Source organism: Arvicanthis niloticus, chromosome 10 (genome assembly GCF_011762505.2).
Source record: "Arvicanthis niloticus isolate mArvNil1 chromosome 10, mArvNil1.pat.X, whole genome shotgun sequence".
In the NCBI taxonomy this organism is placed as follows: Eukaryota; Metazoa; Chordata; class Mammalia; order Rodentia; family Muridae; genus Arvicanthis; species Arvicanthis niloticus.
This window is the reverse complement of record NC_047667.1, coordinates 6,059,985-6,082,609: the sequence shown is the minus strand read 5'-3', so window position 1 is coordinate 6,082,609 and position 22,625 is coordinate 6,059,985. Positions and strand designations below refer to the sequence as shown.

At 38.7% G+C, this 22,625-nt stretch overlaps 1 protein-coding gene across 1 annotated transcript in view; it reads right to left on the bottom strand.

Annotated features, from left to right (window-relative positions):
* LOC117716146 (contactin-associated protein like 5-1) overlaps nucleotides 1-22,625 on the bottom strand; it is an 838,779-nt gene that overhangs the window by 375,564 nt on the left and 440,590 nt on the right. The window contains exon 8 of the mRNA XM_034513074.2: nucleotides 12,050-12,314. Within this exon, the coding sequence (XP_034368965.1) occupies nucleotides 12,050-12,314 (265 nt within the window). The remainder of the gene's footprint in view (nucleotides 1-12,049; nucleotides 12,315-22,625) is intronic.

Here is a 22,625-nt window from a genome sequence, read left to right as displayed (position 1 = left end):
AAACCACAGTCCAATTTCTCAATTGAGTGTCCCAAGTGGATTTACTAGTTCACACTCTCATTAGGCCACTTGAATTTAAGAGTACTGGTTTCATATTTTGGTTGTGGGGTGTGTGTGGTTGTATGTGTGTTTGTGTGTATGTGTGTATATGTGTGTATGTCATTGATGAACATGCACATGTGTGCATACACATGTAGAGGACTTAAGTTTTAAATATGTTTTATTATATATATGAATATGTATATGAATATATGAATTTTATTTTATATGTATAAGTATCTTGCTTGTGTGTATGTCTGTCCACAACATGCATGCCATGGAACCAGAGAAGAGGGCGTCAGATCCTCTGGAACTGGAATTACAGATGGTTGTGGACCATCATGTTGGTGCTGGCATTTGAAACTGGGTCATCTATAACAGTAGATAGTATCTAGCAGTTAGTAGCTCTTAACTGAGGAGCTTCCATATCTCCAGATCTTCCTCTTTGTTTATATTTTAAGATAAAGTTTTTCATTGCCTTAGACTTTTTAAGTTGGCTAGGCTAGCTGGCCACAGAGTACCAGGGATCAACCTGTCTTTGCTTCTCTAGCCCTAGATTATCAGTACACACAGTTATACCTGCTTTTTAAAGGTGGTCTTATGCTTCATTGGATAGACCATCTGTCTAGTCCTCATCATGCTATGAAGAAGAAAAAGTAGTCATCTGTGTTGGCATACCAGCATGAGCTGTTTCTAGACAAGTCATATATAGAAGCAGGAGGAACACAGTCCATCTTGGACCACATACCCTAAGCCTTCCATTGTAACCTTGGATGAACCTGCTGCAGATATTTTTTACATGTCATCTCTTACTTCAAACCTTGGAGCTTATAATTTCCAGCAACTTAGACATTTTTCTTAATCATTCTAAACTTGTTTCTTCCTCTGTAAAATATATACAATAGACTGGTACATAACTTGGAAGGTTAGGTTTCCTAGACCCCAGGAAACTCATGTCCACTGTTTTTCTATAGTAGCATATCATCTACTTTTAATTAACAATTCAAATGTACTTTTATGTTTTGAAAGAACCAAGAAGGGGATATAGATATAAATGAATAAATCAATCCTGAAGTGACAATCACATAGTAAAAGAACATATTGTCATTACTGGGGCCATTATTCTGTGTTGCCTGAGCCATCCTTTCCTTGGGCACCATTTGTTTATCCATACTAAGTGCTATAAATTCTTCTTTGCATAGTAGACTGGCATAGTACCACAGTCATTTATATTTTTCTGCTCCACACTTTTGTGTGTATATGTGTGTTTATCTATCTATGCACATGTGTGAGTGTATACATGCAGGTATGCATGTTCACATGAAAGCCAGAAATTGACATCAGATACCTACTCATCCTCTTCTCACCTTTTTCTTTGTGGCAGGCTCTCCCACAGAACATACAGCTCACTGGCTGATTCTGCTAGACAGTCAGTCAGCGTTCTCTGTGGAACCCTGCACCCCCTCCCTCTCTCCTCCCCCTCCCTCTCCCTCTCCCTCTCCCTCTCCCTCTTTCTGACTCTGCCTTATTTCTTTCCATGTCACCCTGGAATAGCTTCGATGGTTCACCTGACATCTATGACTAGGAGCTAGGTATCGAAGTCCAGACCTCAAACTCGCAGTTTCTTTCTTTACCTGAGAAACACCTCCCAGAACCACTGATGTTTTTCTTTTTTATCATCAGAGCTGGGATCCATGATCATCACTCTCTTTTCCCTACTTCCTATTTTTGGGCTACTTTTGTGTGAGGATGAGCAGCAAATCTGAGACCTTGTACCTACAGAATAAGTCTAGTCTAGCACCACTAAGCTCTACTCCAGCCTTTGGTTTTTAGACAAGGTTGAACTGTTGCCCAGGCCAGCCTCAATCTCAAAATCTTCCTACTTCTGCCTCTTAGTTCTGACCTTACCGACATATGTTGTCAAACTCAACTAAAAAGGACATGTGTAATGACTCCAGTGCCCACTTCTTTAAGGTGAATGAAGCCTCTTTCTTGTCTTACAGATCCAATCGTTTGTGAGGCAACTGCAATTTGTTTCCTATTTTACAATATCCATTTCTACATGAGATCTCTATGAATTTACATTAGTACATTTAGATTTTCATGCAGAACACTGAACTGAACAATAGGACACATCTTTTCTCTGACGCATTTAGACTCTACTTCTTTGGTTCCTCCATTGTCCACATCTATCCCTCATTTTTCAAGTCAATTTCTTCTGCACGATCCTTTTATAAACTGTTTAAATAGGGGGCAGGGACCTCTTGATTTTAGACTGTAGCCATATAAATAACACAATGTAGATTGAAGCTAATGAATGAATGATTTTTGTAGCTTTAATAAATCAAAAATGTATAGGTGATCATGGATACTGGGAGATGAATAGCAAAACAACCATGTCAAACTAAACAAGACCCGTGCAAGAATGACCCTACCAATAGTCTATCATAGAGCTGCAAGAAGCTTCTAGGCAGCTAACAGTGGTAGGAGATGGGAAGACACATTTTTTTCCAATGGTGAAGTCACTGGTAAGTTACCCATGCTCCTGTTAATAACCACTTACACATGTAAGTAATACACATTACACATAAGTAATTCTCATTAAACTTATTGGTCCACTTTAAAAGAAGACATGGGGTAGGACCATTTAGGAAGAAATATAAGAGCAGCAGGACTGCGAAGAAAAAAAGAGGAGAATGGGATACACATAATAAAAAAATCTACATAAATGTATAAAAATGTTATAATGTGGCATATTATTACAGACCAATAAATAATTAAACAATCATAAAAGCAAACAAATAAGACAAACAAAGGGTTTCCTCTTGAAATACACTGATCATCAACAATTTTGTTTAAATGTCTCTAGTATCTACAGTCTGATCCATTTATTTTGGTCATGTTATTTATGGCTTTGTGGTCTAAATTAACAATTTGTCTGTTTAAGTCTCCTGTCCCTAGTGAAATGAAAAGTGGCTGCCAGTCAGAGTGTGAGTCATGTTTCTGTGTCTCCTTTGGCATCCACAAGACCATGTTCTGCCCTCTCCAAATGCTCTTTGGTTGATGGAGCATCCAAGAAGCTGAAACTCCATTGGCAAATGACAGTAACAAACCCTCTCACTGTATTGCTCATAAATGACAGACTCAAGCTTTCAGAGTTGCTCAAACTGGTTAATAATTCAAGAAACCACAGAGCTGGAAGCCTTTGGTAACTATCTGGTGACTATTTGGTTTTGCCATCATTAGTGTCTGACAGAAAAACTGAGGTTGAATTTGACAGTGCTAATTTTCTAGTGCAGACCTAACTGTCCAGTTCTCACTGCTACAGAATAAAATTATATTCAAGTCTAAGACTACTTATACCCCAGAAGGTGTGCTCAGCCCTGACAATTCTGTCATTTACTTTCCTCGTATCCCAAACTCTCATGGAATCTTACATGGCTGTTTTTTCATCTTAAGTCTTTTTTTTTTTCTGATGGGAATGCCTTTCTCATCTGTTGCTTAGTCAAATCTATTCATTGTAAAGCAGAAACAGGAAGACATCCTTCCTTCTCACATCATCTATCTTTCCTGTGCCTTCCCTATAACTTATACCTCTGTATCTCACCTTCAAACAATACTTAGGATCTACTGGAGAATCTAATGCTCATTCATTTTTTATCTAGACACCTGTGCATAATACAGGCTACAAAAGCCTAAATTAAGGAGAATCAAACTGAATTATATTAAGCAATTAGACAAGTAGAAGCTCAGAAACAGGAAAGGAAGTAAAGGCATGTGTGGTCACTAGGTTATTCTGCTTTAATAATAATTATAATAATCTAACTTTCTCAGATCCATGCTGGAGTAAACACAGAGAAACAAGTGAATTAGGAAATTCAGTTTCATCGTTTCTATTTACCAAGCCCAAGATAGCTACAACTATACCAGCAACCAGTAGGCTGGTAAACATTTCCAACTTGTGCTTGCTACACTGTATCCACAGTGGCTTTAACTGTCAAATTGGCACAGTCTAGAGTCATCTAAGAAGGGAGTCTCAGTTGAGGGATTCTTGTGATCAGGGAATATCTTGTTTGTTGATTGACACAGGTTGACCCAGTTTACTGTGAGGGATTCCATTCCCTGGACAAATGGTGCTTAACATGATACTGAGAATGAACACATAAAGAGCATCATGGTTTCTCCTTCAGGTTTCTGCTTGATTTCTTGCCTCAATTTCTCTCAAATGTGGACTATGACTTATAAGATGAAATAAACCTCATAGTCCCTATACATTGCCTTTGGACCAAGTGTTTTATCACAACCACAGGTTTAAGACTAGAATCCTTCAAAGTCTAGGAACTGCATTTCTCAACCTTTCATAACCTGTAATGTCTCTACACAGTTGTCTACTGAATCGTGAACTCTGTGATCAATCAGACAGATTGCTGTGACAGTCAAGCTGCTTGGCTCTGTGTTTATTCGCCCTTGCTAATGGGACTTTCTCATCAACATGATTTTAGCTAAAACACTAAGACATTAATTATAATTTATTTGAAGTGTGGGATGGGGTTTCTAGACTCATCCTGCTTACTTGATGTACAGATGGAGGCTAGTTACATTGGCTTATACAAAAGAGGGTAATATTAGTGGAGCCACTGTCAATCGTAAAGCTGTACACTATAACCATCTGGCCACTAGTATTACTCAGGGTGAACACTTCTATCCTTGTATCACAGACATCTCCCCGCCTCTTAGCTGCAGTGGCTAGAATTAATTAATACTTCCACTAAGTACAAATCCTTCTTAGGCTTGACATGTTGTAAAACATATAATTACTATAATACAATTATTTATTTAATCACTACTAGCTCTTTTCTCCTTTTAAAATTTATATCTGAATGTGTTTATTATATGGTGACTATAAACTGAAATCTTGGGTGGCATGAGCCAAAGAGAATTTCAATCTTTTAAGTTGTTTATCGCAGACATTTTGTTATGACTGCCTAAAGCTAACTAACAGAAGATTATTAGAAACATATTCATATTTAAATACTTAACTCCTAATTCTCTATAGATGACCAAAAGATAAATATATGCCTTCTTTGATACATACAAATATCTCTGCTACAAAACTATGTTATCAAATGTGCAAGGTTCTATTTTCTCATTCTACTCGTATTAAAATTTTAGATTTGAGAAGCATGGAATCCTAGCCTTTCCAGGTTCTATTTTCTCTTCATAACACTCCCTGTGGGCACCAAACCATCAACAAAGCACTGCAAAATATAGTCAAGATCCAAATTTTTGTAAATTACACCAGAATATTGTGTGTGCTTGAATGTGTGAGCATGCTTATATTGGTTGCAGACTTCTAGAATATGGAGAATATTTGAAATGTGATAATAAAAAGACCTGAAGTGGGTAATGCTATCTCATATAGACAGAAAATAATTAGGGCCTTTGAAGATGATACAACCTTGCTTATAGATAAGTGATTTCATATTTATTTATTTATTTATTCATTTATTTATTTATTTTTGTATTGTTCAGAAAAAACAATCATAAAGCCTGAAGCTCAGCTGACTGAAATTGATTTAAGGACACACATGGTATGTACTCACTCATAAGTAGATATTAGCTTTCATATTTATTATAAGAGATTTGGCACTGCTTACTCCTCAAAAAGTCAAATTGCCCATCTTAGAAAGACAATGCTTGCTTTGCTGACCTTCTTAAAAACACCAAGGGGCAATGGTGACCTACAAGCTCTTTTTGAGGTCTCATAGATACAATTAGCCAAAGTACCTGTAAATCTAGGACACACTTTCCTTTTGGTGACAAAGGACAGAGGTGTCTCCAGAACTGGAATTTTCTGGCTCTGCAGAGAAACAGAGCTCTGTGCAAATTTTTCTCATCAAAATCTTGATCTCTATCTCTTAACACTGTCTTCAGTGGAGAGGGTAAAGCACTACAGTAAAAGATTTTTTTGAAGACTGGAGTTTCATACTTCCTTTTTGAACTTCCTTTTTTATACTTCCTTTTCTTACTGCCTTGAGTTTTCATATAAGAAAAATAAAAATCACATGAATTACCCATGATTTTGAAGGAAAGCACAGCAGAGCTATTTTTTCTCCTCTATTACATAATGTTTTATATGGCATTCAAAGTCTTGTTTATAGAATAAATAAAGGGGTTTCTCTTACCTTTGTGAAATATTGTATTTCCTTAGTACTCAGAAAGACTTTGACAATACTAGTTTCCATTCTAAGTACCAATTTGAGAGATTTTACTATATCCTTAATAGAATATGGGTCTATAGAGATGGCCCAATGGAGTAACTGCCATACATGTATGAGATCCTAATTTTAGATCCTCAGAGCCTTCATGAATCTAGACATAGCAACACTGTCAGTAACCCTAGCACTCTAATAACAAACTGGGTGACAGTAATGAGAAGATTGTTTTGGAAGCTTGTGTGAAAACTAGACTTGCTTTCACAACAGATGATAAGAAGATCCTGTCTCAACCATGGCAAAAAACAAGTACTAAAACCCAATAGTCCTATGACTTCCACACATATACTTTAGTACACACATGCCTGCAGTATCACACATGAATACACAGAGACCATAATTATGGATTCACATACACAAGGAGAAATGATGAAAAAAATTCATAATTCAAGTCTAGCTGGGCTTTATAGCAAAATACCATCTTGAAAAACAGAATGATATTAAGAGAGAGAGAGAAAGACAGACAGAGAGAGAGAGAAAGAGAGAGAGAGAATAAAGGAGAGGGAAGGGGAGAGAATAGAGGAAAAGTAAAAGAAAGGGGGAAGAAGGAAGAAATGCAGAGAGGTGGAGGTAGGAAAGTGGAAGGAAAAAAGATGGGGAAGAAAGAAAGCAAGAATAGAGGAGAGAAGGAGAAAATGGGGGAGAAGAAAAAAAGAAATAAAAGGCAATGACATGTGTTCCTGAAAGATGTGCTGAGATCTCAGTGCCTCTATAGTGCCTGTCAGTCCGCTGGTCTTAGTAAAAGGCAGTGAATCAGAAATATGGAAAATAAAAAGACCAAGTATTTTTTTACTTATATGAGCTTAGCCTCTGTGGACTTTCAAGTTCCTAAATGGACTCAAGCAAGTTCACTCTACTGTGATGCTTTGAATGTGTTCTTGGTACTTATGTTGTTTCTTAGTTTCTGAATGTAGCCACAGGTATAAGTGTTAGCAATGAAAAGGGCTGTGTAGTAAGAGACCAAGTTTCTGAAAGAGGGTTTACCCTGCCTGAGATAGATCTCATGTCACTTTAGTCCTCATCATTGATAATAATCTCACTGACGAATAATTAGGGATAAAAAAACCCAAAATTTATGAGGACCTGTTGATGGATCAGTTGGCAACATACTTGCTGTGGTCACATGAAGGCTTGAGTTCAGAGTTCCAAATCACATGTAAAATCTGAGCTTGGCAGCCTAGGTCTATAAAACCAGTGACTGGGACATGTAGATTTTGGAGTTCACTGGCCAGTATAGCCTAACCAGTGAGCTCAAGGTTCAATTAGATATCCTTCCTCAAAAAACAAACACACAAACAAACATAAAGGTGAACAGCAACAGAAGAAGATACTTAACTTCCACCCTTGCATTCCACATACACATAGGATGCTAGTACAACACATGTCATGTATGAAATTCTCACTGAATATATATTGATATATTAATATGCATATATTGTGATATGTAAACTCAGTCAATGTAAATTAGATGTGTGTAAAAACATAGTAGATTCTCATACCATCTTATGTGAGGTCCACCTAACTCGAGATTGACCCACTGAGAAAAATATTTGGGAATAAAAGACACTGGAAGCTCTCTGAAATCTGGATATTCTGAACAATCAATAAATGATGTTATACTCTGCTTTACAAGACACAATGTGTGTTATGGGGAGACTTGCTGGCCTTTAAAGCTTTCTGAAGAGATGAGTTACTACATAAGAAAGCTGAGTAAGCATGAGGACCTGATATGTATTCTGGAGTACATCAAAGGCCATACATGGCCACATAGGGATCTGTAACCTCAACTATATGAAAGGTGGGGCCAAGAAGATCCTAAGTATTTCTGGATGGCAGCTTAGTTCCAGCTTTTGAAAGATCCTCTCTTGAAGTAATAAAGTAGAAAATGATAAAGCAGGTGTCCTACATTCCTCTTTGACCACTGTGTATATGTAAAGACACATGTAAACATGGAATATATAGGCATGCATGTATACATCCCGCATGTACACATACACACAGGTTACTGGGACAATTGCCATTTATTTGTGTATAAATACTAATTTATTTATATATAATTATTCATACATAATTAATAATATCTCAATTATTTTCAAAATAAGTTTGTTTAGACATTTAAAACAAGCAAAATTTCTAGTGTTTGTTTTGGTTTTTTAGCCCACTCACACTTTCTGGATAGAAAATGTGAGAAAAAAGATGTATTTCGTCCATTTGAGATATGCATTAAGAGATTCAAGTTTTCTGAAATGTAGGAAAATCTTCTTTTCCTCCTGAAAAAGGCTGGCCTTTTGATACAGCATCACCAGGTTAGCCCATCACTTAGCTTCTCTCCACTTGGTACATAATTTGAAAGACATGTTGAAATTACATAATTTTTCCCTTACAACTGGGTAACTTGACACTCCTTACCAGCCTATCTCAAAGAAAAGTGTGTGTTAATAGACTGGCATGCTCTTAATATGAGAAGCAGTTCCTAGGTTCTTTTTTTTTTAATTTTATTTAATATTTTATTTACATTTAAGATGCCATCCCCTTTCCCCATTTCCCCTCCCTAGAAAACCCCTGTCTCATGCCCCCCCTTTACTTTTTGCTTTTATACATTTTTTTAAATGTTAATCAAAGCTTAGCACTACCAGGGCCTGTATCATAGTAAAGCTGCATTTGTGGCCCAAGCCCACAAATTTCTGTGCTTAAACATCTTACCAATTAGTGAGAGACAGCTCAGTGCCAACTCATATTTATAGTCTCCAAATAAGGAGCATCATGATTTAAATTTTATAGCTGTGAACATGAAAAATATTATCACTCAAGGTGATTAACTCACCTCTATTAGCAGGAATCTCTGCTGACTGCACTGATCTGTGCACAGCTTTTACAACCCTCTGGAATGAGGTACTTCTAGCTAGAGGTCCTGACTCAGTATGGGGGGAGTGGGCATTTATCAATCAGCTTCTGAACACTATGCTAAGTGCTTAAGATATTTTTTTCTTATTAATGGCTGTCATAGATTTAGGAACAAATTTTATAGTTGTTAATATGTGTGTCTGTGTGAGAGAAGGGTGCACATGCCCATTTGAGCACACACAAGGAAACCAGAAGACAGCCTTAAGTGTTATCTTAAAGTAACACAGTCTGCCTCCTCTGAGACAAGATCTTTCACTGACCTAGCATGTACTGATTAAGCTAGCCTAACTGGCCTGTAAACTTCAAGGATCCTCCTGTCCCCAACCTCTCCAGACTGGGCTTAAGTATATGGAACTGTGGCCAGCTTTTTATAGTGTCTTGAGATCAAACTCAAATCTCTGTGTTTTAAATAGAAACACTTTTCTGATTGATCTGTCTCTAAAGCTTAGAAAATAATATTTTTCTCTGTTGTTCCTGTAATAGATTCTCAGCTGATCTCGAGTGACTTATACCTCTTTATTGAGAAAACATTTTCAAATTAATACACTTAAGCATGAGTGAGTCTTGTTTCTTGGCATCTAATGAACAGAATATGGCAGAAGTAATAGGTTGACATGGGCAAGATTAGGTTACAAAAAGTCTATGGCTAATATTTTGAGTATTGTCACCGTTATTACTGACTGAAATTTGACAGGAGTAGAATTAACTCAGGTCATGTCTGTGAGAGAGTTTCCACACTGGGTTAATTAAGGTCAAAAGGCTGAACCTCAGTGTGGGTAGCACCATTCCACTGGCTGGATTTCTGAATTCAGTAAATGGCAAAACTGAGCAAAACATTCATCTTTCTGTGTTTCTGGATTGCAGATGAGACATGATTAACCAGCTCTTGTCAACTATACTGTGCCCTCAACCTGTGAGCTGAAATAAATTCTTCAAGGAAGTTCCAGTGAGAGATCCTGTCTCAAAGTAATAACATGGAGAGTAATAGAATGAGACATGAAATTACCTCCAGCTATGCTGCTGCTCATATGTGTGTGTATATATATATATATATATATATATATATATATATATATATACACACATATGACTTTTCCATGGCCTAACCACATTGTGAATATGATAATGATATCACATTCATTAATATTAACTTAATTTTATCTAGTCTATTTGGGTAATAAAATTCATGTAACAGTGGGAGAAGAAAGTCATCTAAACAGAGAATAATGCATTGTAGTCAAATCCGTACTGGATGATAGTCCACTGCACTACAATAAAAGATTTGACTTGGATTATTTATCTTCAGATTTCTCACAGGGTTTGTTGACTGATGTACATACGTCACCCCAGGCTCAGAAATATTGCCCAACCACATTCAGTACTTGTCATCTAAGAAAACATAATGCTACTTGATAAACAGGAGATATCCACAAGACAGCCAATGGAGCCAATGGAGAAAGTGGGGAAAAGTTCTACTCTTCTGAATTTAATAAATCCAGTATGGAGGCTCCACAGACAGTATAGTGATGTGGAAACTTGCTTTTTTTTTTTTTTCCAGAGGACTCAAAATTCAGTTCCTAGCACTCATGTGGTATAGTTCACAACTACCTGTAATTCTACCTAAAATGTTCTTTCTGGCTTCAGTTTGCATATACCCACTGAAATGAAATACAGACGCCATATACCACACACACACAGAGAGATACACACGCACACATACACACATGCACACAAACACGCACACATGCACACAAACACGCACACACACATGACTGTTTCCCAGACTTCAGCCAACTTAGGACAATTTAGAAAAGTTGTATCATATCCCAAAGCCACATATAACAGTATATCCTTAGTATCTTTAAAATGTACTTAAGAAATATAATTATTAAAGCTCACCAATTAATGAAATAGAACATACGGACTATAATCCTGTATTATGGTAGAAATATGACATGGAAGCCAGAAATTTCTTAGTGAATTTTCACCTCTCTCATTTTGGAACTTGTGATTGTGTAAACATTTCTGTAACCCTTCATTTCCTACTGTGAAAAATTTAAAAAATGGCATTTTCCTGGGACAACCAAGGGAAAGATGACATGTGATGTGAGAGATTTCTATGTAGAAGTAATCATGCCACTCTACAGATGGAACAGAATGTGGAAAATACTCCTGGATGCAAAATCTAACTCCCACTTTTCTGATTATCCTACAGTGAAGCAATGAGAGATGTGCTAAAATACACATGATTAATTCAGACTTAACTGTTTCTGTTGTCTAATCACTGCATGTGAGGGAGGGCAAGCTTATTCACATTTACAGTATATTTTTCATCACTCATCCACCCTTCATCCCTATGTATGACTTGGTATGTTTTAAGCAGAAGCTCAACCTTGGTTGACTTAAATGAAGAATCCATTATAAATAAAGGAAGGAGAAAAGGAGGGCTTGGGAGATGAGCAGGAAGAGAGTAAGGCGACAATAAGGCAGACGGGGAAGAGGAAGAAAAGAAGAGGAGAAGAGAGGAGAGGAGAAGAGGGGAGAGGAGAGGAGAGAAGAGGGGAGAGGAGAGGAGAGGAGGGGAGAGAAGAGGGGAAAGGAGAGGAGGGGAGGGGAGGGGAGGGGAGGGGAGGGGAGGGGAGGGGAGGGGAGGGGAGGGGAGGGGAGGGGAGGGGAGGGGAGGGGAGGGGAGAGGAGAGGAGAGGAGAGGAGAGGAGAGGAGAGGAGAGGAGAGGAGAGGAGAGGAGAGGAGAGGAGAGGAGAGAGGAGAGGAGAGGAGAGAGGAGAGGAGAGGGGCAGGGTTATTACAAAGAAGACGGCAGAGTTTGTACCTGTGAGGATTTTAGTTCCATGTCCTGCCAGTTTCTTAATCAGGAGCCTCAGAGTCCCGCCCTCCAGGATGAGCAGCAGGGTCCCTGAGCCTTCAGACAGCTCTGTGGACAGAAGCAGACCATCCTCATTCCATGTTCGAAACTGGAAACTCACTGACAGACCATCAATTTGGGGGGTGCCAGGCAGCAGCAAATAACTGCTCCTGGAGTTGACAAATGTGATGGGGACAATTTGTGGTTCTGAGCAGGAAAAAGTGACATTGCCCTGAAAAACAATAAAAAACAAACATATAAAAACCATTTTTTATTTTGCAATATGTTAGTTTGTATAAACAACCACCCAGCGCTGACCTTAATTTCAGAATTATTCCACATTCAGCTTCACAATCTTTATATGTCAGCATTGCTCAGATCAACTTTTTCTGTTCAGGTTTTAAGATCCCAATGCTATCTTTAAAGGCTGTCTGAGATTCTAGGAAGAGGGACAAGAAAAAGTCAACATATTCTAGGGAACCAAAGATGTAAAAATAATTACATTAACTCCCTGAGGAAAGCCATATGGTGAGTCAACTCTGTTCCAAACTCTGAAATAGCATTAAAAGCAATATGCATAGGAAAATACTGTTACAGTACTGAATGTGCTAAAGAGAGATTGAGCCTGGCTCCTGAAGAATTGTGTGTGTGTGTGTGTGTGTGTGTGTGTGTGTGTGTGTGTGTGTGTGTGTGTGTGTGTGAGAGAGAGAGAGAGAGACAGACAGAGACAGAGACAGAGATACAGAAACACAGAGACACAGAGACACAGAGAGAAGTGCAGAAGAAATCTGAACCTTACATGAGTTGGGAATGTCTATCAGGTGGTTGGGAGCTTGCCTAGAATACACAAAGCCCCTAATAAATCTCCAGCAATGTATAAACTAGGCATGGCATTACACGTCTGTTCTCAACCTTCAGGAGAGGCAGGAGAAGGTTAGAGTCACTCTTGGGTTCTTAATGACTTTGAGGCCACTAGCTTGGGCTGTATGAGACAGAAAGAAAGAAAAATAGGAAGAAAGAACAAGAGAGAGAGACAGAGAGAGAGAACCAGGTGGTTTGACTAAAGTAAGGAACTAGGAAAGCCAGTTACTATTTGCATAAATGGGTTTGAAATGAAGCCCTGTATATTCAAGATCTATAAAATACATTCCACATCAGAAAGTTATGCTTAATTAATGAAAATATGTATAAATTCAGACCCACATATTGGCCTGTTCTCTAGAGGAGTGTAAAAGAAACGGTGGGCTACTGTTTGAACTTTCACTTTTGTGAAAGTCATTTTGATGTTTAGATAACTGACAAACTCTACATCCAAACATGTCATGTGTTCATTTGCACTACCTCACTCCTACAAGTCTCCACAGTGTCCCTCTGCTAATTTCATGGAACAGTGTCACAGATCACATCCCCTGTAGATATCTCCTTCCAAAGCTATTGAACAGCAGCTTTTCTATGATAAGTCTCAATTTCTCTGAGTTTTCCCTCAAGCCAACACCACCGATTGAAACAACCCAGATCTCCTGAGGGGAGCATGCTCCAAGGCAGCTTCCTGAATTCAGTTTCCACCCATGGTCCAAGTGTCAGAAGGAGACACTTGTTGCAGAACAGGAAGCCAGAAGTCTAACACACAGCAGCACTTTCTAGGAGTGGATTAGACTTCTGGTTTCCTGATCTGCATCAAGTGTCTCCTTCTGACACTTGGACTGGGTGAAAACCCAACAAACCTTGGTTAGGTTTCAGTGCATAAGGCTTGGTTCAGTGGATAAGGCACTTGCTATGCAAGAATACTGATCTGAATTCACTTCCTGAGGACCCAAATATAAAAGTGAATATGGCAGTATTCACTTGTAATCCCAGAAGAAGCAGGTAGATACAGAAGTGTTCTGGATGCTTGCTGAACAGGGAGTCATTTAACTAAATTGATGAGTTCCAGATTCAGTGAGAAATCTTGTCTGAAAATTTAAGGTGAAAATGAATAGAGGCAGAGAGTTTATGGTGATTTCTGGCTTCCATATGCACAGACATACGCACACATATACTTCCACATATCCACAAAGCATATACACAAAATATATCCATGTCTCGACTATATTTGTTTGTGATAGTTGTATGTTTATACAAACAAATAACCAGACCAATTTAAATTTCCAGCAATATTTGTGCATTTATAATCATTCACTATTCACTCAGCAGTAAGGCTGCCTGAACATGTTCCCCCATGAGTCACTGGTTGTGATTATGTAGATGTTTTTCTCTCTTTAGAAAATATTCCCACAGTGGATGGATGATTAAAGGGGATATTCATCAAGAAACACTATGTGCCATTTTAGGGAAAAGGCCAAATGCTTATACTTGCCTCCTGAATTTTTCACAAGGTTGCCTTTATGCCTCCACCTAAAAGGCATATATACACACCTCCTCTCAAAGTAAGTCAGAATCAAGTCTGTTTGTCATGTTGGTTGTGACTGTGGTAGAGAACCCAAAGTACAGCTTGTATTCAGTTACTGTCACCTATGCTGCTTCCATTGTTTTGATAGCCACTGTTTTAATGTACAAACAACCACACATTATCTCATGTATCAATTTGCCTCTTTGTTTTTCTGAAACATTTAGGAAGGAACACATCCCAGTGTGTGAATTACTATGCCAACTATGCCTGTGTTTACTGTGAAATAAGTAAAGTCTCAAATATTTTACACAGAGACTAAGTGCTCATAGTAATTTTCCTTTTCTCCTTGAACTGATGTTATTAGTGTTGCATGTATTAATAAATTTTGTCTAGCATTACACTGGACCCAAAATTTGAAGCTTTGTAGAAGGAGTAGTGCTTGAGAGATCAAAAGAGACAAATGCAATGGAACTGAGGTTCTAAAAATGTGCCTTCACTTACAGATTTCAAACCTGCAGTTCATGTCAAATGAGTCCTAGGCATTTTGATGATAACCAGGGAGCTACCACTACATACAATTGATACACCTAGGAGGAACTTCCTTTGCTTTACAGAATGATAGGGCCTGAACATTCATTGCTACATATGCTTGTTTGTATTATTTATTCTTTTGTTGCTGTGGTCAAACAGCTGACAATAAATACTTTAAAGGATAAAGAGTATATTCCAGCTAACAGTTAAAATAGATATGATACATCATGGCGGGAAACAAGTAGCATCACATGAGGTACACATATTTGCAGGAAACTTGAGGCAGCTGGCCACATGGAATTCACAGTCATGAAGGAGACACAGATGAATGTTGGTGCTCAGCTTACTTTCTCCTTTATATTAAGCCCAAGACTCAGATCAGAATACTGCCCACATTCATAGTAGGTCTTCCCACCTTAGATGACCTATACAAACTAATTCTGTGTAGGCATGCCTTGATGCTTATCTCCTAGATGGATCAAGATTCTGGCAAGTTAATAATGTTAATCACTGAGTCATCTTATTCTTCTCTTTGATGTTAAAAGAAGACTTCTGAAGTAGAAGCTAAGCCCCTATTGGTGAAGATACCTGAAACTTCTAAAACAAGGCTCAGAGGCCCATGAGCTGGAATTAAGCCAAAGCCCCTCTCTGCCCACTAGCTTTCTTATTAGAAAGTGCCATATAATCTTCCACAAAAGGGAAAGAACCAACAATCCTATTAAACTATGATGCTTATGAACCATATTAGCGATCAGCATGATATGATAACCCTGAGGGTACAGTAGTAACAGCAATACATTGATGGTAGCCAACAGTCTCTAATCAAACTTAAAACCACATGTAAAAGATGGAAATCATGTCTGGCACTAAACTCCTATCCAACTATCAAGGGCTAGTGACACCATGGGTCATGGAGAAGAACCTATAACCACTCTTTACCAAGACAGCACAACCCTTAAGTATGTTCTAAACATTTGTCCTCATATTCCCAGATAAATGTAGGTCTCCAGGTACATCAATAAAACTTCTGTTTATAAGAGACAGATAACTGATAACATCTTCAACACAACTCCTACACATAAGGCTCAGGGAACATTTTTGATGAAGTGGGAGAAAGGTTATAAGAACCAGAGGACTGAAAGTTTGCTGTGAGACTATGTCTCATAGAAATGTCAGAAGCACAGAAGAACACACATGGTATGCACTCACTGATAATTGGATATTAGCCCAAAAGCTCACAATATCCAAGATACAACTCACAGACCACATGAAACTCATGGACAAGGAAGACCAAAGTGTGAGTGCTTTGGTCCTTCTTAGAAGGGGTAATAAAATACTCATGGGAGCAAATATGGAGACAAAGCTTGGGACAGAAACCGAAGGAGTGGCCATCTAGAGACTACTCCACCTGGGTATCCATCCCTTGTGCAGTCACCAAAGGTAGTGTGTGTGTCTGTGTGTGTGTGTGTGTGTGTGTGTGTTTGTGTGTCTGTTTCCGTGTAAAGGAGGCTATCCTTGAAGACCTCTGGCCCAGGCCAGTGGCAGGGAGGGGAAAGTGCTTCTACTGCTTTCACTGCTGCTGCTGCCTCCACTCTGATACTGTTGCTGCTCCAAGAAGCTACAATGGCTGCACTGAGCTGAGCTGGCTGTCGAACAAAGTCAGGGAGGTATCTGGTGAGAAAAGCTTTTAGAGAGCATTTTTTCCCCAGGAAGTGCTACAGCTCTTGTAACAGATGCTCTCAGACAACAGAGTTGTCTCACACACCTTTATTCCTTTTGGATAGGATCTTATATACTGTTTTGGTATGAGTTGGGTCTGACAGTATGTGCTTCCTATTGGCTTGGCCTAAGATGCTTCATCTACATGAGGAGAGGCTTGTGGGCATTGCCCTTACATGAATGATGGCAACAATTCTCTCTATGTGAGGCTGTGGCTACTAACAAGGGCCTGGTGCCAGGAGCAGATGAAGCTCCTCCCATCCCTTTAGGGTCTAAGAGCCTTCAAACCTTAGCTCGACCTTACCAGGATTCCTCTCATGGTCCAACACCCAACGTGTGTGTGTGTGTGTGTGTGTGTGTGTGTGTGTGTGTGTGTCTGTGTGTGTCTGTGTGTGTCTGTGTGTGTCTGTGTGTAAGAACAATTAAAATGAATTTCAAAAAGAACAAAGGTATGGCAGGATTTGAAGGCAGGAAAAAGGAGAAGAAATAATGTCATTATATTATAATCTCAAAACAGACATGATTTAAAAAGGATAAAAACAACCTCTCTGAGGTTGAGTATTTTACAAGAAAAATAGGTTTATATAGCTTGTAAGTTTCAAAGTTGAAAATACAAAATTAGTTTCTCTGAAAAGTTTGGCATCTGTTCATAGACTACTGACTGGGTCACAACATAGCAAAAAAGCAGAATTGGCTGCACACAGAAGGAACCAAATATATGAAGCCACACAGTTTAAAAAGTTTCTGATTTTTTTTAATTATGTGTGTATGCAAACATGGAAGTGTGTGTGTTTGCCTCTACTATGTTTGTGTGTGTTTGCCTCTATGTCTGCGTGTGTATGTGTGTGTGTGTGTGTGTGTGTGTGTGTTTAACGCAATCGTGTTCAGTACCCACAGTCAAAATCTGTAATTACAAGTGATCTTGAAATGCTTAATATAGGTAAAGAGAACTGCAATTGAGTCCTCTGCAGGAGAAGCAACATGTTCTTCTCTGAGTAGCTTGCCTATTCTTGCAGATGGGCATACCCTCTGTAGCCCTGTGATGTGGCTCATAGTTGCAAAAGACAACTCTCCTTATGTAAGTTTCAGAAGCAGCCTGAGTGTTGGCACATACAGTAATATGGGCTTCTCCTTAACAGTAGAATCAGCCTCTACCCTTGGACATCCATAAGAAGAACCCTTCTTTGTCTATTGAGAACAAAGTCTCTTCTGAATCCATCAATGTAGTATCTTTGGGGTTAATAAGTCTCTTGCCCTTGTGGGGAACAAATTTTATTACCCTTCTCTCAAACCCTGCTCTTTTTCTTCCCCTAAGACTGACACTAAGTGTATCAGCTTTTGAGATTAGACCATACATGCAGTCCAAAATAGCAATTACTGAGGCCCAACACAAAAATTAAAGTTACTTAAAACATGAAATCTTTATCTTATAATATAGTAGAGTGGTACACAAGCAGGAATTCTGTAGCTGAAAGCGTCACTTTAGAGTGTCAAAGACTCAGCAGGCAACATGGATCAAAGATGATCAGAGTAAATATTATTTCTGGCTCCACAGGTGCTGTTCAGATAGGAACCGGATAGCAGAGTCAAGGTTTCTCCTTCCTGTGAGGTTGAGCACCATCTAGTCCATTTACTGTTCCTCGAAGACACAAAGCATAGCCAGGTGGCAATTACAATGCCCTTTTATCTATTTTCCTGCTTGATTAGGGTACCTTTTTTTTTTTTCTAGCCATCAGCTAGGAAGTACTCTACCAGTCCAATCTGCCAGGTTCTCCAGCTTTTAAATGTTACATTTAGTGATGTCATTGACTTTCTTTATTTGCTTATAACCTCTTGGGTTTTGGAGGTATCTATTAAGAAAAAGCAATTCCCAATACTTTCCAGAGTCCAGAATCCATTGCACCAACTCATTATAAGAAACCACAGCCTCAGTCTGTGTTGTGTGTATGATTCTTTCCTGTTGGGAAGGTAGGAAGGAAGAGACAATTTATATTCCTCCCTTTGGCTACAGAACTATTTAATCAATAAAATCTAAGAAACTGAAACTCTTCCAGGAATCTCAGACTGGAGACAGCTGAAGCCCCTTTTCAGCCTGAGTGGGAGCTTTTCTCTCTGAAAGAGATCGTTACGACAACTTTTCTTGTCACCTTGCAAGAGAGACAAGCTCAGACGATGATGATAAGCAGGGATGCTTAGCTATAAATAAAGATTGTCCTGTTTTTAAGTATAAACCTCTAATTAAGATTCCACAGGTAATATGGTGGCACACAACTTTAATCCCAGCACTTAGAAAACAGAGGCTGGCAGATCTATGTGAATTAGGGGCCAGCCTAGTCCCCAGAAAGAGTACCAGGATAGCCAGGGCTACAAAGAAACTCTATCTCAAAACATCTCCCATCCCCTGCTGCTGCAAAAAAAAAAAAAAAAAAAAAAAAAAAAAAAATCCACAGATAAATTTGAGATGCACACTGGACTTCTTTATTCCTCTTGCCAACATAGTAACATTGAATATGTCTCCTTTTTCTGCTTTTAACTATTAGTTGTATGTTTAGTTGGCTTCTTGAAGAAATGAGCTGAACCAACCTTCTCAGGTCTGTCATATTCTATGCTCGTATTCTAGCAAGTGTGTGTGTGGGGGAGGAGCACTTTAGTTGTTTCTATGAAGAAAACTGACTGGTATAAATAGCAATGGGGAAAATAAATAATAAGCTAACTTTCAAGACATTCACTTGGGTGAGAAGGAGAAGCCTGGCTCTGGCAACCATTTATACATTGAATCAACTTCAAGCAGGAAAGAAAATACAGTTCCTAACTGCTAAAGGACTATCAGCTACCTTGTTTGTGTTTTACAACATCCCTACTAAAGTGTGAAGACACCCTAACAGCAAATGAAGCTTTTAACTCAGTCATCTCTCACTCTGACTGGTTTCTATGGCAACTTGACTCATAAGCACACTTAGACCCTGATTTCTCTACCACAAGTGACCTCTCCGGATTCCACAGAAACTATCCATATTTTCTGCCAATTGCCCTGTGAACCTTCTTCTTTGCCCACACCTGAGCCCATTGCAATCTCTGATATCTTCATGAGCCTAGTCTTCCAATGTGGCTTTCAAATGGTGTATTTTACCTGAAGACATTTCCATATTTCTAACAATACCTTATAAATATAATCAGCTACTTCATGAAAAATAAATAAGGATATAACAAAATAAAAGAAAAGTAAGTGTGTGGAGACACAGAGAGAGAGAGAGAGACAGAGAGAGAGACAGAGACAGAGACAGAGAGAGAGAGACAGAGAGAGAGAGAGAGAGAGAGAGAGAGAGAGAGAGAGAGAGAGGATTGTTAATATATAAAGAAGCTAGGAGATAGCAAAAGACAAATAACCCTTCCATACCTGGGCTCCTTATGAAATAATTGCACTAGAACTGCCAGAAAACAGGTGGCAATGTTAATGCCACAGAGAGGTTTATCAGACTCCCTGCCAAGGAGTATTTTGAGGACATACTTTCCCCATAGAAATTTGACTTATTCATCCAGATCACAATCCATCACTGAGTCAAGTCAGGGCAGTAACTGAAGACAGTAGCCAAGAGTCAGAAATAAAAGAAGAAACCCTTGAGGAAAGCTACTCAGATTTGCTCGCTATGGCGTGTCCAACCTGCCTTTGTAAACAACCCAGGACTACCTACCTGTTCATGGTGACACCACATAGAGGGGACTGAGTCTTTCCATACAAATCATTAATCAAGAAAATTATCACAGACTTGTCGGCTGACCAATCTGATGGAGGTAGTTCCTCAATTGAGAGTCATTTTCCCCAGGTAGTATGGGTTTTTGTTGAGCTGACAAAGCTTAACCAGCACACTAGTCCTCTCTTCCATTCTGAGCAATCCCTTTTCTTTTCTTAGTAAACTATTTTTATTCTATTTCTGTGTCCCTGGTCAAATGATTTATGCTGGGGCCTGAGGACAAGGAAGCCTTAGCAGACAACCTCTACCTTCCTATCTGATCCTATAACAATGGGTTATTAGAAAATGTTTTTTATTAAACAATGTAGATTTAAACTTTGAGAAGAAATTAACAATGTTGCAATTTGGTAAAACTGGATGCTGATCATAAATATTTACTGATGATTGATATTTAAATGTAGGAAAACCAAACATTTTGTGTTTTTAGTATTTCATTACAGTATTAGAATGGTAGCACAGGGCTTAATTTAGATGGAAAAACAAGCACATATAATATTAGTCCTGTCTGGTTCTTCAGTTTATCTCAGGTCTTACATGAGTTCTATTTTGTGACCTAGGTTGTTGGAGCCGATGGTTCTAGGGTTCTCACAGGTTCCCACATTCTTGGAGACTGAACATGCACATCTTTATCACACCAATTTTTGGAGGAAGAGTCACACATGAATCTTTCTATTGCTACAATAAGAAATCTAATTAAGTATTTACACATTAAAATACATTTTTCTTGAGTATACTGCACATAAAGAAGGAACATTAGGCTTCCTGCCCCAGTGCTTGCCTCACTGCAGATATGAAACCAATAAACAATCAACATGACTGATAATAACATGGGTGTGCATGCGGGCATGAGTGCATGCATATATACATATAACTCTCTGTCTGTCTCTGTCTCTGTCTCTGTCTGTCTCTGTCTGTCTGTCTCTCTCTCTCTCTCTCTCTCTCTCTCTCTCTCTCTCTCTCTCTCTCTGTCTCTCTGTGTGTGTGTGTGTGTGTGTTTGCATGTCCCTGTGAAGTATCAGCTTGAGAGTGATATTTTTGCGAGAGAGTAGCTCAGTGCCACTGGCTACACTTTCTGGCCAATTAGCCCCAGACATCCTCCTATTGTCACTTCTCAGCACTGACAGTATACATGATATCATACACAGCTTTTTATGAGAGTGCCCGGTGTAGAATGCAGATTCCCATGATTGCACAGGAGGCACACATTATGAAGCTATCTCACAGTCCAATGCTGCATGCAGATTAATAGAGGGTAGCATATAAAAGTTAAGAAACATTATATTAAGTTCCCTCAGCAGGGAGTGAAAACCAACTGCCTGGCTATTTCTTCTTTCCTTTCTCTCCACACTAAAATGTTTTCTTGGGAAAATGCTTGGTTGATGCTGAACTTTATAGAGAATTAGGATGGCTAGCTTCACTGAAGATGATGGAGTGAGAGAATTATATGCAGCAGCTTAGCAGGGTACTGGAGCAGAGCCTACACAATGAAAAGTAGAGAAAACCAATGAGGGTGTGTATGGGTTCTGAGCAGCCTTCTCATTCCAAATATATTCAGGTCATTCTGCCATCACATCTGAAGTATGTCAAATCCTGACTGAAATCCAATAAAATCCATCCAACTAAAAGCTTTCAACCATGGCAGAGGAGCTCATCAAAACAGAGATCTTGTAGTAATAACATAATTATAGTGATTTCCTCATGATAGATGGGTAAGATATCATGACAGCAGCACTTGTTCAAGAAATTCTGACAGGGATGACTGGTTACCATTTAACTCTATGTGATAGGACACTTCAGAATAAATCAAGTACATGGGCCCTGTTCTTCCCACACAAGCATCAGTTTGAAGCTGTTGCTGTTTAGAGACACTATAAAATTGACATGATCTTATATGTTTACAACCCAGGTTATGAAAAGAAGTCTGATTTATCTTTTCTGAAGACAGAGTCAGGAAACTCCTGATACTATTGGTAAAGCCCAAATTGCCCACTGAGGCAAGCTGATTTTCCTACAGATCTCTCAACTGGAAATGTCAATCTCTCAACTGAAAAACAATAAAGAAACCAATATTTTACTACTAAAATGACCTAAGACCTTGAGGGCATTTTTTTTACTTACATCTGCTTCATAAATCTAAACAATGCCCTTCATA